Raw genomic sequence first — 18232 nt, 5'->3', positions numbered from 1 at the left:
AAAATGGTTTAGAAATTTCCTGAATATTCTATGTTAAAGTAGGCTTGTATAATGTAAAGGGAAGGACTCAGTTGAGAACTCACTGGATTGAGAACTCACTGGATTGGGACCTCAGGGGTGCAGATTTGACCCCCATGGCTGAGGTTCTCAGAGCTGATGTAGTTGTTCTCAAAAACATCATTGATAAACAGACTTTCTTGAATTTATTTACGCCTTTTTAAAACCATCTGTGCTAGTGGCCATTCAAATAGCATGTGACAGTGCATTGCGTAATCTAGTTAAGCATTGCATGAACTATTTTTGCTTTATTTTCTAAATATGTTCATTATTTGCACTAATATCCTGTTGATGTAGCTTGGAGGAGGGCTTCCAACACATGACTGCATCTGTCTATTCATGAAGTATGTATAAGGAACCTCTTGCTAAGTGTATGTAGTGAAAGAAGTATATAATCTTAGAAATATTTAGGGAATATAGATGATCTGTTTCCTCTTAATATTTAAAATCACAATATTTGTTGTTGTTCAACTGTTCAATTGAGTCTGGCTGTAAATGATCCCATGGCCCAAATCTTGCTGCACTTTTTGATAGCATGTCACCTCTTCCAGTTGAACTGTGCTCTGGCCCGCATCCTCTTTGATGGAGTCTAACCACCTCACTCTTTGACGTCCTGGTTTTCTCTTGCCTCTGAGCATTCCAAGTATTATATATTAAACTCACAATATACTTAATTGTAAATAGAGTTTTAAGTTAAACTATTATATTTCTATTGATATTCATATGAAGCTTAGCATAATAACTAGTGAATAATTTGAAGTTGAATTAGAAATGTAGATGGTGATGTTAAATATTATCATTAGTTTATTTTTCTCTTTCAGCAATTCAGAATCCAGAGGTAGTTGCTCTTCGGGGTGGTCTGAGTACCATTTTGAAAAATGTGATTGACTGTCAGTTAAGCCGTATAAATGAAGCTCTTATAACGACAGTCTTGCATCTTCTCAATCATCCAAAGACTCGACAGTATGTGCGAGCAGATGTAGAATTAGAGGTAGGAATTTTATTTCCTTCTCCAGTCTTATTATATGCACATTTGCTTATTTTGAGTCATGAAGGAATTTCCATGTGTTAGAACCCATGTATCATATACACAACTTCGTGCTGCCTGACTAGCATCAAATGCCTAGTGGATGAGTTGACAGTTGAGAAACTTATTTAAGGAAATATTTGTATTTGACAAGGAGTGAAAAATTATACAGTTATTTACAGGGAAAGAAATATTGACATAGGAGCTTTGTCTTTTAATAACAAGGTGAGTATTTGTAATGCTTAAATGCTATACTTGTTTCATATTCATCCACACCTGTCCTTTTTATAAATATACAGCTATTTGAATCGATTTCAAGTGGGGGTGAAAAAATGGTTCACAGCAAAAATGAAGTAATATCACATCTTCTAACAGGGAATGACTTAGGTGGCTAGTCCTATGATTATAATCACAGACAACCTATGTTTTCTCTCTAATTTTCTGTTGGGAGCGTTGCTCTAATAAGACATAACATGCAATGGTGTGGTTAAAAGTGACAGCTTGCTGTGGGATAATCAGTTTGGTGTAAATATGTTGAAAACTGTGCTTGCTCAGAGATAGAGATCCCAGTCTTGTTCTTTTTCTCTGCTTTTTTCTTTGATCAGCCTGAACTGAAAAAAGTAAGCAGCTGGGTGGGTTCAATCTACATAAATCGTTATATATTATGGTAGAGCTGGCCATATTGCAAAACTGAACAAAGTAGGTGCATTCTGCTCTCCGTTGTTTAAATTATGTATGTTTTCATGTTAGTCAAACAGGACATCTTATAGGTCTTAAATTGGTTATACTTTGTGCTAGCTCTCTAGTTCTAGACAGAAATGCAGACCTCTAATATGTTGGAGTTTTTTCCAAAAAAATTGCAGTGGATAAATAATAAAGATGCAATGGTTGTACTGGGAGTTACATTTACTTCTTTGTTACAGCGGATTTTAGCTCCATATACCGACTTTCACTACAGGCACAATCCAGACACTGCTGAAGGACAGATGAAGTAAGTATAATCATCCATTAGTCATAAATTAGTAACCGTGACCTGGTTGCGTGACAGGACAACCTAGTGTGGATAGCTAGCCTTGGAGGATTGCTGTGTGGTATAAACTTAGGCCACTTCCCACAAGCTGGCCTGTTTTTAGCAATAAGCCATCTTAACAATCCATGGTTTGTTCTAAAGACCATTCAATTTACAGTGATCTAGTGTGTCATACAAACCTGGGAGAGCAATTTTGTTATGAATTGTGAGGATTGGCTAGCAAGCTGCTTGTCAAGAATGACAAAGGCTCCTGTTGCTCTTAGCAGTCTCAGCAGTGATGCTGCCAGTGAATGACAGCTCCTTCAGCAATGCCGAACCACTGCTTCAGGGTGACTTTCACTGTTTCACTACCCATGTTCAAATTAATTTTTGGGAACCCCACAGATGCACAGTTGTATTTATGCTTCTGTTATTTTTGTCAGTCTTTCTCAAGTACACACTTATGGCTTTCTGATGTGACAGCTCTCCCTTGGTCCACTTCCTTGTTTGTTTCAAGCATCAGAGGAAGTGATGAAGTCCAGTAGGAAATGAAGTGACAAAGCAAGCCTGCACATAAGCAATTTGCATTCAGTACCAAGGTCCCGTTCCATAGCTGTCAATTGAAAAGCACTAGTGAAGGGGCAGGGAGTAGCAAAAGAAAACCCACCCAGATGGATGAGAGAAACACAGGCTCTCATTGTAACTCTCTCAGTTTTAAATATTGGACTGACAGTCCTCAGTGCCACCCACCTTTTCAGCAGTTCCCCTAATCTCCAGCAACTCTGGAAGTCTCCCCTTGTTTTGCAGCTCCTTTGCACAATGCTTGTTGCTGCACTAGCAATTGGAACACAAAGGGAGAGACAAGAAGGGTTCTGCCCTAGCTGGAGTGAGAGAGCAAGCCATAGTGAGCCTAATCATCTCTCAAATACAGATTGGGTTATTTGACCCTGGGCAGCTTATTTGCAGGGTGGCTTACTGTGGCATGCAAACGCAGCTAATGAGATTTAATGTACTCATTCAGTTTTGGACTAGCACTTATGTCAACTCCACTGTTCCCACTGCTCTCGAGTAAAACATTTCAATGGATAATAAAACATGACAAATTCAGTGTGTCTTCAATATCTTTGCATAATATTGTTCTTATAATAGAGAGGACCGAGAAGCACGGCTGTCTGCTAGTAAAATGGGAATTGTGGCAGCATTTCGATCATGGGCAGGTAAGGCCTTTGATACCTATGTTAATAAGTGCTATAATACTATATCTAGGAGAGTGGAAGAAGCACAATTTGCTACTAGGTATCAAAAGATCACGAGTATCTCTGTTTTGCTTGCAGTCTGTATCATCTATGACTATAAAGATAGGCTTGAAAGTGTGTGAGCAATGTCTTGTGAGAATTTTAAGGGTGTAGTCCTATGCGCTTCTACCTCACTTACTTGGAAGCACAAAACCTCTTAGACTTACAAGATTCATGTGTCCTTTTGGGCAGAAACCCACAAAACCAGAGCAGCAGTGGTATTCTTTGCTTCCTCATCATCTGAACTTTTATTATTTTTCTAGATAAGCTTTTTAACCTATCCTGTTAGTGCCCTTCAGAAGTGAATAGAATCATATCCTGGCCTCTCTTCTCTCTCACCCTCCAGAATTTCCCTGTTTCTCTCCCACTAGGCTTACTTTTCCAACTTCAGAGAGACATATGGCACAGTTCTTTCCACACTGGCTGCAAGAGGGCAGGAGAGCAGATCTCCATTTCCCCCTTCCAGGATCAGTGCTCTCCCCAAGCTACCCCATGATTCCTGGGATAGTCACCCAGTGGTCATACAATTGCTCTCTAAAATCAAAGAAATCAATGTTCAGCATGTAATACTAAATTCAGTACTTGCACAGTATAAATGCAAAATATATATAGCTTTGCTGGCTTCATCTGAAAAACTAGAATACTAAGTACAAATACTAGAATATTTATTTCCCAAATAAATAATAGTGGGGATCATGTGCTCATGGTAGGGGTCAAATGTGACCAGGACTCAAGCATAATCTGGGGGGAAGCTATCCCAGTACACATGATATAGTCCCTTCCAGGGTATGTAATCATGGGACTTATGACAGAAGAACTTCTGTTATATTCTGAATTGATTTTAGTGGAAACCGTTGAGCCCTTGTATGTGCTTATAATTAGATGTATCAGTGAGAGTGACAAGGAAACAGTATTTCCCTGTCTCTGTTTGGTCCTCTCTTTGCTGCCCAGCAGAGTTCTTCAGAGTAGTCTGGGCCCTCAAAGAAATGTTAGACCTGTCTGAGGTTCTGTGCAATACATTTCCTAGGCACTTCCAGGAGAAAATCTCTTGAATCCTCTAGTACTTGAATCCCAATGTTATAGCAGTTGAATCAGGTGAGATATCCAGAGCAGCCTTGCCACATTTTCTTGGATAAATTTCATTTGAGAATGTTGACAAGTTGCTTGAACATGTTTCTGCAATCCATTTGTACTGGATTTTTGCCCATCTTGCCTTATAAAAACTAGCAAGGAAGGAACAGTCAGCTGGGCCATGAAGGTGATCAGTGCCTCCTTGTGGGAAGGAGTGACCCCATGAAACAGGCAGTGGTGAGGCCAGCTCTCAAACATTAGCACCAGGTGTCCTCAACTGGCACACTGGGGCCAGGTGGGGAGATAGAAGGGGAACCAAGGTTTGCTCAAACAAAGGTTGAATGCCACTAAACTGTCTCACCAAGTGTATGACTTTTAGAATTCTTTGACAATTAAAACACAACACACATACAGGAATTCCATTAATTCCCAAGCACTAATATATATAGAGAAGAGGGTTGCATATGCAACTTACTGAAATATGTCTTCTTGCTCGAGGAGTTGATCAATCTAACACCACTTTAAAAAAAGTTCTAAAAGGAGTCAGGATATTAGAGACATGTTAGAACCCATATTTTAGAGATAAATGTGTGAAAACCTGCATTAAAGCTAGAATTATTAAATATAGACAAAAACCTTATGGAAGAAGAATTGATACTAATAATCAAGCCACCTGTTTCTTTCCCCATCCAAACACACAAACTTGTAGAATTCTTTGATGGTCAACACACATACACCAATGGTGTGATTTGAAAATCTTTAAGTACTTGGATATTATTAAGCCAGTAAACAAGTGGCAGTAAAAATATGACAAAAGAGCGGATAAAATATTGACAACTTAATCTGTAGTGAGTATAAAAACAACACCATGAAAATCTCCAGGATGGGAGTGAAGGGGATTTAAGGCCTATCAAAACAAGTTAGTGTCCATGAAAAACCATCAGCTGGGACAAGGAGTGCCTCTGTATAGAGAAAATTCTGAAGGTCGCCTTGGGAAAGTCCCCTCTTTACCACCAAATACAAATCTGACATTCCTGAAACTCACAAGAGAAACTCCCAAATACCTTCGAGGACAAAGTAAAAGATTAGGGTATTTCTGGTGCACATGTAGACAGCTAAGGTAGAGAGAACATGGAGGTTTATGTAACACTGCTTCATACCTCTCATAATTTTGCAGCTCATTGTCAGAAGGTATGGTTATAGCTATTATTTTAAAGTGCTTTGAAAATGAGTTAATCACATTCATGAACAATCTGGGTCTAGCAACAGCTGTCAGCCTTGGTATCTAAGGGGCACCTCCATTTCAGAGGCACTGTATCTCTGGTATCATAGGTTAGGGCCTGAAAGCAAGAGGGAGCTGTTTATGACTGGCTTGTCAGCTGCCAAGGAGCATCTGGCTGATGTCTGTGAAAATCTGGATGATGAACTAAAGCAGTTCTTACTCCTAACCTGACTAGTAGAGATGCCCATATTTTTCATTGATCTCACCATGGACAAGATTATTTGCGGCTTGTATTTTCTTACCTCCAGAAAAAAGCCTCTTGCTTTGTCTGAATCATACTGGTATTTGTAGTAGGAACAGTACGAATTTTGCTCATAGTTATATTTTTATTTATATCTGTCCCGTAAATTTTATGATGAATTATTTGAGGGGCATTTCTGTGTAATTAACTATACTTTGCAGAAGGTTAATAATGTCTGGGTGGCTAGGAGCAAAGCCACAAAGAAAGTAATAAGGGATCAGTGAGCATTTGCCTAATAATAAGTCTCTTGTGTTGCCATTATATAACTATGCTTTTCCATCTGTATTTTAGGAATTATTAGTTTATGCAAGCCTGGGAATTCTGGGATTCAGTCTCTTATTGGAGTGCTGTGTATACCTAACATGGAAATACGGGTATGTGTTCTACTTCTGCAGAAAATATTCTGAGGCTTATATGCTTCTTCATGGCTAGTACTCAGTTTGTGCACTACTGTTAATAAGCATAGAATATGCATTTATATTGTGTGTGAGAAAGTGTCAGAGTCTGTGCCTGTTTGGCATCCTGGTGACTCTGTATTTGTGGCCACAACGCACTTTAGCTTTCTGGGACTCAGTGCACTGATTTCACTTTTTTTTATTACTCTTGGTTTCAACCAATTTTAAGTAGAATTTTAAAAGTTGAGATGCCATCTTCTCCAGTTTGTGCACAATGCCTACAAACAGAGGGATCTCCTTCTGTACAGCTCAGTTCTCCCTTCTCTTTAACATTTGCTGAGCACACCAGGCCCTTATGGGAATAGAGAAGTTCCCCATCTTCCTATCCAGTCTTCCCTCTCAGATTGGTTCAGGTGATACAAAGCTGGAGCTTACAAGATGCACATGAACTTATATTCTTATACTGACTTGATATCTTCAGTGGGTCTGTGCAGAGGGGAAAATGGGTCTGTTGAGCACATGATGATCTTCCTGCTTGAGCACTGTACCTGAGCAAGAATGGGTCATATCTTTTGTTGTTTCAGTAAAATCTTAAATACAGCCTAAATCTGCTCGTTATGAACTCTTCCATGAATATTTCAATTGCTCTAAAAATTTAAAAAAATATTTCTAAAAATTTGGGAATTACAAGGATAGATGAACATTCCTAAAAGTTATAGCCAATATTTTGTAGTATTTTAGGGCATAAGACTATGGACTATGTCCTGGCTGCTCAGAAACTCCTGAATTCAGAGGTTTCTAATGATTCCTGAGCCCTACTGGGCTGAAGCCAGAAGGACAGAAGGAGCCACAGAGATGGCCATGTCTTCCTTCCTTCCTTCCTTCCTTCCTTCCTTCCTTCCTTCCTTCCTTCCTTCCTTCCTTCCTTTTTTGCGGGGTGGGCACTTGACAAGTTTTTGAGCCATTCTAACAAGGAAGATTTGGCGTGGGAATGAAGGCGCCTAGAGGAGGCTCAGGATAAAACCTGACCTAGCTTCTCTGGTCTCCTCCCTTCCCAACATACCAAAGCAGTCCTTTCCCCTGGTTAATTTTTCCTTACAGAGACAACAATGAGGTTCAAACAATTAAATGCATCTGTCTCCTGACCAAGGATGCAGTCTTATGGACTGTGTCCTCACTACTTAGAAGCCTCCAAGCCGTCAAATATTCCTGGCTTCTCTGGTCTCCCTGTTCCCCCAACCCATCCACTGGAATGCTCCCTTTTGCCCTTCTCTGAAGTTGAATTTCCTACCTGAGAGAAGCAGCCAGCCTAGTTTCTTCCATGCCAGCTGCAGGTCGGCAGATCTCCAGCTTCCTCTTCTGAGTGTGAAGCACTGATACTCACTCAGGGACCATAGGTTTGCCTTGTTTGTTGTTTGCCACAGATATTTAAAATTTGGCTTTTAACATTAATGGAGATTCTTACATTTCTTCCAAACTTTATAACTCCTGCTCCTTTTTTGCATTTCCAGCGAGGATTGCTTGAAGTTCTTTATGACATATTTCGCCTTCCTCTTCCTGTTGTGACAGGAGAATTTATAGAAGCACTTCTCAGCGTGGGTTAGTATTTATTTATTTATTTAAAACATTTTTATGCCGCCCCCATCGCAACAAAGCCTTGGGGCGGCTCACAACAAGAACAAAATATAACAAATTATACAATAAAAATATTAAAACCCGGTGCATCTCGGCTTAAAAGGTTTTAAATCCTATGAATAACCAATTATTAACAATTAAAATAAGTTTTAAATATAAAGGTCTTAGCCTGGCGCTGAAAAACAAATGACAACGGTGCCAGGCGGACCTCTCTGGAGAGCGCATTCCATAGTATTAAACGTTCAGTGCTTTACTTTATTCATTGGGATAACCAATCAGGTGCATTCCTATATCGCCTTCTCCAGATCGTAGTGGGGCTTATCTCTGAGTATCTGACTGCAGTATTGCAGTAATTAGATGCTTTTTCTCAATGTGATTTGGAAGGATGGGGTTAAAAACATTTTTCCAAAATAGATTTACATGCATAAGCTGACTTTTTCAGCTTATCATTTTGCTCCTGACCAGTGTTTGTCACATTTGGGTCATACCTCTGCCAATTCTTTTCTGGAAGCGAGACCCACCTCTTGTCCAATGGAAATTTAGCACTTACCGGAGCAACCAGAAAAGCTTGGTCCTGGGAGAGGTCATGTCAGAGGAGCTACACCAACCTATGGCAATCCGAAAATAAGTGTTTTCATTCATATTGGGGTTTCCTATACGGAGCAGTAAATCTCAGTTACTTAGGTAATAAGCAACTAGCTTATTACTAGTCTAGCTTGTGCAGTGGAATCAGCTGGAGTAGATGTTGTGCTGTGGCTCCCATTGCATGCCACCCAAAGAAGTAAACAGAACATTTTTTAGATTGTAAACATTGCTTTTATTTATTCTAATGGTACTAACCCAAACATTTTTGCAAAGCAAACTTCTAGGAATATTTGTACTTCCACAAATTGTTTTTTTTTTTTAGTGTAAGTACTTTTTTGAAAAAAACTTGCCTTAAAAATTCTGATAATTTATTTTCGAAATGTCAAAATGACCTATAAATTTCTTTTATATAGTTTCTTCTCTTGATGAAGTCACCTTTCTAAATTACTGATTTCCTCTGAGAAAAATCTTTAGTCACATAGTATAGTTTTTTCAAATGCATATGCTAGTCAAAGCATCTGTTATTTCCCCAGTGTTAATCTTATCCACATTTCTCTCCCATCGTTTTAATTTTCATTATATTCTATTTGGAGAAGTTCACAGGTGCAAATGTGTGTTCCTCATTTTTTTTCCTGAAACTGTATTGTAGCTGAACAGAAAGCAAGCATAAGCCCCCTTTCTGTTAGCTGCATTCTCACAACCTCATTTACTACTGCTTCTACCCAGAATCATTCAGCAATGTCACTGTTTTACTTTCTGTATGAAATGTAGGCTTTTTACTTCCAAATCTAGCTTGAAGTGTTTTGACAAATCCATCTGATGCTTGGCTTTTGCATTGTCCCTTTTCCCCTGCCCGGCAGTGTTCATTTGCACAGATATGCTAAGTTCCACATTGAAACAGAGAAATAATAGTAAACACATAAAATTAAATCTGAGAAGGAGCAGTGGTGCATAGCAACCCTAATATTTTCATATGATGGTTTTCTTGTTGTAGATCCAAGCAGGTTTCAAGACAGTTGGAGACTTTCTGATGGCTTTGTAGCTGCTGAAGCTAAAGTTATATTACCTCACCGAGCCAGATCCAGGTAATGCCTTCTCCAACTCAGTTTGGTAACATGAAAGAGAAAGCACTAAAAAATTGAAGCTGATCTTGGGTTTGTTTGTGTTTTTTTGATCACATATTTATCTAGGCCTGACCTCATGGACAATTACTTAGCACTGGTTCTCTCTGCTTTCATTAGAAATGGACTCTTGGAAGTAAGTTCAGGTTTTAATTTAAATAATGAGTAGTTAAACTGTAAAGCAGCATCTGTGAGATGACTACAGTAGAATTTTACTTCTTAATTACTCTAGGGTCTAGTTGAGGTAATCACAAGCAGTGATGACCATGTATCCGTCAGAGCCACAATATTACTGGGAGAACTTTTGCATATGGTAAGAGACTTCATTTCACTTATTTCTTGGTCTTTTCTTCAAAAGTCATTTTATGTAAAAATAATTTTAAAAGAAAAATTAAGGAGAATACAGTTGTTCCAATATGCACAATTCCCTAACCCTTTGCAGTGTGCTAATGCAAAAGAAGAGCCAACAGGTTATCAAAGGAGCTTTCAGCTCCACCTTTCTGGTACAGTCCAAAACCTGCCCTGGAACTACCTGACTGACAATGTAGTATGTTTAAGAATAGTTCATACCCAGACCAGTACCCTGTTGATTTGTTTCCAGTGCAGTCCTAGTGATCCCTGCACACAATCTATTGTTTCACGGAACCCAGTTGGACTGGCTTAAGAATTTTCTGTGCTAGAGTAGCAAGGTGAACACTTAATCACGTTGTTCGGCTTCGGCGAATGGGGCAACATAAAAATGTTTTAATAAATAAATAAATCATCCAGCATTTCTGCAAACTTAATTTTGTACTCGTAGAAAATTCATCTTACAGATAAGTAGTTGTCCTCTTTAAGGTAGTTAATTAACAAAATAGATTTTCCCAGGGAATTGTTAAACATACTGTCTTAAGTCTAAAATAAAGGCAATTAGAAACTAAAGTTTTCATTGACTTAATCAGTGTGTTAGCTGTTGTCAAAACCATGGTCTTAAGGAGGTTTATAGCATATAAACAATATAATTCAATAAACATAGTAAGAAAATACAAATAATTTTAAATAAAGCAAATTACAATAAAATATAGTTTCAAAATACCTATAGCAGCAAATAGCATTACAAATTATATTAAAAGTCTGTGAGAATAGATGTGTTTTAAAACCCTCTTAATTGGAAGGCTAATCATTTGTAATTAAGGGAGGAAATTCTGTAGGCAGAGGTCCACACTCAAATGTTCTGTCCCTGGTTTTCACAATCTACTAAGCTTGTTGGTAGGCTAGCTAACAGGGTCTCTCAAAATCACAACAAATGGGTAGATTCATATAGTGTTGCAGTCATCTGTTTATTTAAAATGATTTTTAGGTTGCTCTGACGTTAGAATACAAAAGGATACAAATATATAATAAATATGCAATAAAATCCTGTGAAACACTGTAAAAATAGATTGTGCCAACAGTGGTCCACAGATTTGGAAAAAAATGATAGATCTTCAGAATCCTTTTGAAGAAGGGGCCTGGTTAACTCAATGGGAGCTGATTCTAGAGATGTGGAATCATCAATGAAACATCCATCTCCTCTGTACTCACTAGTCTAACTGTTCTTGAAGGCAGTTAAAAAACGGTTTCAGCTGATGACATCAAAGTGTAGGCAGGCTGGTGTGGTAGGAAGTGATTCTTCAAGATACTTGGGCCCAATCCATGTAAGACTTTATAGGTTAAATCCAGCATTTCAGATTAGACTTGGAAATGCATTGGTAAGCAATGCAGTTTGCCTGATATTGGTGACATGTGTTCAGACTGGCCAGCCCCCACCAGTATTCAGGTGGATACATTGTACAAGACAACCCTACATAGTAGAAAACCTGGAGGTCATCAGAGTATGAATGACCAAGGCAAGGTCCTTTCTCTCTCGAGATAGCTAGATAAGTTGCAAAAGCTCCAGCCTCTTGCCTCTGACACCCTACGACTGATCTAAATGGATACCATGGTTGATGGTATTGAAAGTTGTTGGGAGCTCCAGGAGATTCAGCAGGGTTACACTTCCACATCCCTTTCACCACCAAAAGTCATCTGGTTGACCGAGTGGTTTCTGTCCTAAAGGCAGGTTGGAATAAAGAAACAGCCTGGACCCAAACTGGGTCAAAGTCAGCACTTTGGATTGGATAAATGTGTCAAAGTCAGCACTTGAATTGGGCCCAGAAATTCATTGGCAACCCATTCAGTTAGCACAGGATTAGTATAATGTAGGCTGATCACACTATTCTTTTATCCCCACAAGGATTCAACTGTATTCTGTCCTAGCTGAAGTTTCTGAGTTGTCCTCAAAGCAGCTCCATATACAGCATGTTACAGTAGTCCAGTCTGGATGCATATAGGACATTTATAACTGAGGCAAGGTCTGCATTTCTTGAACTGGTTTGCATCTGAGAACCAAAACTAGTAAAAGTCACTCCTTGCTGCTCCTATCTGCTTCCACAAGACAGCAGCAAGTCCAGAAGGACCCATAAAAAATGAACATTTTCTATAACTGTTTTAAAATGCATTTTTTTTAAAATAGGATTTTGCATTAGTTGAATCACATGTGAAAAGTAATTTGTTGTTGTTGTTGTTTTCCACAGAGCTGTGTTTATATCCTGTAAAGCTAAGGAGGTTTTGCTAGGTGTGAAGCTCTGGTTTTTCTTTTAAAGCCTGTGCAACTTCTCTTTCAGGCAAACACCATCCTTCCTCATTGTCACAGCCATCACTTACACTGCTTACCAACTTTGATGAATATGGCAGCTTCTTTTGACATTGCAAAGGAAAAGAGACTGTAAGCATGAATTTTAGTAAAATGCTGAAGATATGTAAATCATAAATTAGAGATACTTTCTGCACAGGTGAAAGCTATGACTGGATTTGCATGACATGACAAACCATTGTGGGTAACCTGCCACGGAGGATTCTCATGTCATGTGAACCTGGACTACTTCCTGCATGGTGAGTTGCATGTGGGCAGTGAGCCACCCTTGCCCATTTATGGCTTGTTCTAGGGTTTGTCAGATCCATAATAATTCGTCATTTTGTCCATATCCAGGTGTCCAACCATACCATAAGTTCAGGGAAGTGGTGAGCAAACCACTCAGGTTGAGTAGAGAAGAAATATCTCTTGACATTTTGCGAAGCTCACTGAAGACACTGCATTTTGGAACAGCTGTTGTTAACTCTCGGCAGAAAATAGAAGATTAAATGGAGGGAGTCAGATATTACTACTTTCTTAATCTTACAGCCTCCAAATATATTCATCTGTAAGCACATACCAGGGCTTAGTTGTATTCACTAGGCATTTTTGTCAAGCTATCTCCTGATTTGTTTCTTGGCTCTCAGCTCCAGTTTATACCTTTGAGCCATATGAGTTCTACCACAATGCTCAAGAGCGATTGTGTCAAGTGATTGTGTATTCCCAAGAACGACCAGGGATTCTACAGGGCTGCCAGCCATATCAGCCAGGAGTATGCAGCTCTGAATAGCTGAAAAAGGAAAGCTGGCCTGGACAATGGCCTCAAAAGTGCCCGCTCTCAAAGTGTTATCAGACACCAGCTATGGACATCGGCAAGGAATGCCTACAGATAAATTATTTTGTAATTTTGTGGTTACTTGACAGCTGTCAGTTGGAGAGCTGTCGAGGAAAGGCAAAGCTGTAAGGGGTGTTTTTTTTTCACATGATAGGATAGCAGCTTCCTCCTTTTGGTACAGAAATCCTCAGGGTTTTAGCCCTCCCCTCCCCATTGTTCCCGGCTTCTGTACATCTTCATCACCCTCCCAAGTTGCCCCTACTTGGGAAAGTGCTAATCGCACAGGTGCCCCTTTTTTCAAGGACTTCTTTTAAAGCTCTGGCAAATCTATCGTTTGGGTTTTGACCTGGAAATGTATAGCCATGAATCTGCACATATTTTCCTGTCAAAACTCAATTTTGAGCACAATTTTTAAAAGGAAGCAAATTTCCTTGTCCAAAAAAAAGTGCTTGAATTTGTCAGGTAGTTAAAATTATTTTAGCAGTAAGTAATTATTTCAAAAGTAAGTGCTTGTGAAAATGGAATGCCAGTCCTTTTCAGGGAAAAAACCCCATTGCTACATTACTTTTCAGTTGATTGCTTGACAGCTGTGAGATGTGTGCAAAGTAATGTATATACACTCTCTCAATCAATGCCTATTGATGTTGCTACTGCACTTTAGCAGCAAATACTTTCTAGGACATTGGCCAAGCAGGACTTCATCTTTCACAAAGATGTAAATATGCATCTGCAAAAGACTACAATATACTCCCTCAAAGAAATAATCTCAGTTGTGCACATTTCTGCCCTCCCACCAAATAGTATGAGCATTTTTACATGAATGCTGAATCTCAGAGACTCTCAGTATAAAATACCAGAAACTGAAGGTGGAAACAAAATAAAAGAAATGAAAATAGGAGTGCAATATTTTTTCTTTCCTGCCTGACAAACTAAGCTATCCTATATTGACCCTGTCTGCATTTATTTTGGTTCCCGTACAGATTCAGAAATTTCCCTTCACATATTATCATTAACACCCAAGTAATTAATTGCCTAGTTCATCAGGGGAAGTCTCAAAAAGTGCCATTGTACTACAGAAGACAGGAAGAAAAAGAAGTAAAGCCACAGTAAATTTTGATGTGAACTTCAAGCATGCTCTCAAACAGTTGCAGTGCATTGACCAACTAGAAATCTCTAAGTGTTGGCCAGTATAGTGGCAATAATCACTCCCGAATTTCTGGGCATTCTTGCCACCACAGCAGCAGTTACAGTTTGTATGTATGGCTAGAAATATTTAGTTGTCATACAGGCATCTAAACACTTTTTGTGGGAAGTGAAGCGGGGTGAATTCAGGTCCAAGATAGTGAAGTTGCCATTTCTAGATTTTAAAAGCAAATTAACATATCATTGCATAAGTTTGATGTGTGTGTGTTTAAATCCCATTATCCATGTCTGGATTTCCAGTTGGTAACTGTAAGGCATACTCACTGAAAGTCTCTTCTGTGTTTTCTCAATAACAAATAACTTTGTGGCTATCTTTAATATTTTGTTTATTGATGTAGGTTTAGTGTGATTAGGTTTGTGTGTGTGTTATCACTTCGTTTAACTCTTTAAAACAAACAAACAAATGAGCAACTTTCCCCTAAGGCTTCTCTAAAAATTCAATATTTGTCAGATATGTGAAAAATTAATAATGACGTCTTAAATCCCAAGTTGTTAACAAGTGCGAGTTTTATGATTTATTTCTAAAGTAAGACTGAGTTCAGAATTACTAGCTGAAGAATTAGGGGTGTATGCAATTAGTGTCCCTCCACTGAAAGAAGGCTTTTTGATCCAGCTGATGCTTTTGTCAGATGAATGGGGAGGAAGGTAAACCAAGGAAGCTGAATGGCAGGAGTTTCAGAATAGATAAAAGAAATACTTTTGAATACAGTGAAGCTGAATGGCAGGAGTTTCAGAATAGATAAAAGAAATACTTTTGAATACAGTGCTTAATTAAACTGTGGAATTTGGTGCCACAAGTTGAGTAATGGGCACCAATTTCAATGGCCTTAAACAAGGTCAGATTCATGGAGGATAGCTAAATGCTGTGTCTAGTACCAGAGTACCAGTTACTGGGGAACATGAGCAAGGGATGCTGTGGCAAACAATTCCTTTTTATTTATTCGATTTACATGGTGCCCTACTAGCCATAGGCTCTCTGGGCAATTTATATCATATTAAAATCATAGACCACATAAAATAGTACAAAGCACAACACAACAATACACAGTTACAAAGGACCAATAGGCTATCCAAGTTCAATAAAATCAAAATAAATAAATAAAATATAATTTTGGTCTTCTCACAAACAACTAGTTGCTTGGCTACAGTGTAAACAATACTGGACTACATGGACTCTTGGACTGATTCAGCATAGGTCTTCTTACAGTCTAATTGCATGTAAAAGCTTAGGTCTAGGATTTTGCTTCCTTCATTTAATTTTCTAATGAACATTGCAGCTTTTTTTAAAAAAAACACGTATTTTGTTTTAAATTATCCATTTTTTTGTCAGTGTGTGTATCTTGGTTTGAAATTTATGTTCAAGTTAGCAAATCAAGTTAGCAAGTCAGAGGAGTTGTTAATATGTTCCATGAAGCAGAAATTGGGTGGCTTCAGGATACTCACTAAACCACTCTGGGAGTAAGCTAAAGAGTGAGTTGTTAGAACAACCCACTGTGTGCCCAACAGACAATCAAGTTCAGAATAACCTCCAGCTGATATCTCAGTGTCCTTCTTGGCAGAACTTTTTCTGTCCTTCCCTCTTAGATTGCTGCCCTCTTTAATTCATAGCTTTTGTGTTTTAGTTGTTTTCACTGCTTTTCCATTTACATCTGGGCAACTAGAGTCTTTGGGAACTGTGTGAAAATTGACCTATATACATACTCTTGTCTGTATGTTAGCTGTTCACCACTACCTTTGTCAGCAGAAACAGACAAGAAAATTGACAAGAAAGGCTGCTGCTATTAGATAGCCATAAAGGCATCCTTGCAAAAGACAAATAAATACATAGATGCACAGTTGTGCACAATGTGCTGGGATCAAATTATATTTTTCAAGTGAACCAGTGATGGCTATTCCAAAATGCTGCTTGGCATCAAAGAAAGAGCTGTTACTGGTAGGGTATGGATAAGATTGCAAAAAAAGGGTTGCTCTTTACAATGGCTTACTAGCCCCCCTCCCCCAACCCACAATGGAATTGGTCTCCCAGGTTTGGGTGACTCAGGAGCCCATTCTTGTACAAATAATCCCTAGAACAAGCCATGGGTTATCAGGGTGGCTTTTTCTTAAAAATGTAAGGCACCCTGCAAGAAACAGTCTGATATGGATGACCCAATAGGCTACCACACCTCATTAACCCAAGATGGGTTGTTGTGTTGTGTGAACCAGCTCATCATGTGCTTTCAGAATTACATACCATTCACATATTTTACTTGGGGTGCTACCATCCATGCAATGAGAATTATGCCAGCAACACTGACTAAAGAGAGCTTGTAGGCCTTCTAGTTGGAGTTTTGTTTTTTGCAGTAAAGAGAACAATTACGGTTCATAGTGGTATAAATTAGTGTTTGCAAGGCTACATTTGTGGTTTTATCATCTCAAATTTAACTGGTCATTTAAGTCCTCTAAACTCTAAAAGTTTTTCCACATAAATGCATTGAGAAAATATCTATCATGAATGAATTGACCAAAGCAGGTCAATTTGAACCCAATCTGTACTAAACCCAAATTAGTTTCTTTTAACCCTCATCCCAGTCAAACTTCCAGACCCCATCCTAACTATCATCGAGATTGTGTTGGGTTCTAGAAGCTTGCTTGCTTTCAGCTCCCCACTTCTTCCCTCTAATTGTAAGGGAAGGAAGCAGAGAGGGTGTTGCTGTTCATGCCTGTATTAAGTTTGCCATTAAGAAATGTCTTGCCTCAAAGATCTTTGGGAAATACAAATGTCTTTGCTTTTAAAACCCTTCTAAGGGCAGCAATGTTACAGAAAACTTATTACCTGATAAATTCTTAGTATGAACTTTTTTCCCTGGTAGGCGAGCCAGTGCTGCACTAAATTGCTTAAAACGCTTTCATGAAATGAAGAAACGAGGACCTAAACCTTACAGCCTTCATCTAGATCACATTGTTCAGAAAGCCATGTCAACACATCAGCGAAGGGATCAATATCGGGTGCAGAAAGATATCTTTAGTCTGAAGGTAGATATATCTTATTGAGATGTCTGTTTTCTGTTTTCCATGATTTTTGTACAAAACATTTAATTTTGTTTATTGTATTAACCTGTATTTTTCAGTCTGGAGGTTTAACCTGGATTACCAGGAATTTGCTGTTTAAACACAAACCTCTCTGGAGTGTTGAGCAGGTTGAGTGGGGAGTCAGTTTCACTAGAATTTGACCCATCTTGCACTTTGGTTTGGTTTTGTGTGATTTTTTTAAATCAACTGCAAACATGCAGTTACAGCTTCCTAAAATATTTTATATTGCCTTCTAACATGGAGCTAAACAAAGAGTAAAATAGCTTTCTTTTCTTTTGCTGTAAAAGGATACAGAGGAAGCATTGTTGTTAAATCTGAAAGATAGCCAGGTTCTTCATCACAAAGAAAATCTTGAGTGGAACTGGAATCTGATAGGGACCATACTTAAGGTAAGCTGTGAAACATTGAGAATGCATTGAAATAAAGGGAATTGATAGGACTGCTGCTATGGTGTAGTAGTTTAAGCAGATCAAGCCGCCACTCAGCCACAAAGCTCACTGGGTGACTTTGAGCCAGTCATTGACTTGGTTCACATGACACAACAGCACACTGTACATTAATGCATTTTGCCAGTTATCTGCTGGCACCATTCCTGCATGCTGCTCATAAACTCATAGAATAGTAGAACTAGAAGCGGCTAGAAGGCCATCTGGACCAACACCCTGCTATTGCATGACACTTAAGTTACACCATCCCATTTAGATGACTGTCC

General features: G+C 38.7%; 1 protein-coding gene across 6 annotated transcripts in view; it reads left to right on the top strand.

Moving 5' to 3' along the window:
- The window catches only part of RICTOR (RPTOR independent companion of MTOR complex 2), a 90291-nt gene that overhangs the window by 34507 nt on the left and 37552 nt on the right, over nt 1-18232 (top strand). For all 6 annotated transcript variants that reach the window (XM_044431584.1, XM_044431587.1, XM_044431586.1 and 3 more), the window contains 11 exons: nt 879-1048; nt 2008-2075; nt 3243-3310; nt 6274-6356; nt 7889-7976; nt 9592-9682; nt 9788-9854; nt 9951-10031; nt 12403-12503; nt 17301-17463; nt 17808-17909. In XM_044431584.1, the coding sequence (XP_044287519.1) occupies nt 879-1048; nt 2008-2075; nt 3243-3310; nt 6274-6356; nt 7889-7976; nt 9592-9682; nt 9788-9854; nt 9951-10031; nt 12403-12503; nt 17301-17463; nt 17808-17909 (1082 nt within the window). The remainder of the gene's footprint in view (nt 1-878; nt 1049-2007; nt 2076-3242; nt 3311-6273; nt 6357-7888; nt 7977-9591; nt 9683-9787; nt 9855-9950; nt 10032-12402; nt 12504-17300; nt 17464-17807; nt 17910-18232) is intronic.

The sequence above is a fragment of the Varanus komodoensis genome, unplaced genomic scaffold (genome assembly GCF_004798865.1).
Source record: "Varanus komodoensis strain SLA01 unplaced genomic scaffold, ASM479886v1 scaffold22, whole genome shotgun sequence".
In the NCBI taxonomy this organism is placed as follows: domain Eukaryota; kingdom Metazoa; phylum Chordata; class Lepidosauria; order Squamata; family Varanidae; genus Varanus; species Varanus komodoensis.
The sequence above is the reverse complement of the archived record's forward strand: the minus strand, read 5'-3'. Positions and strand labels throughout refer to the sequence as shown.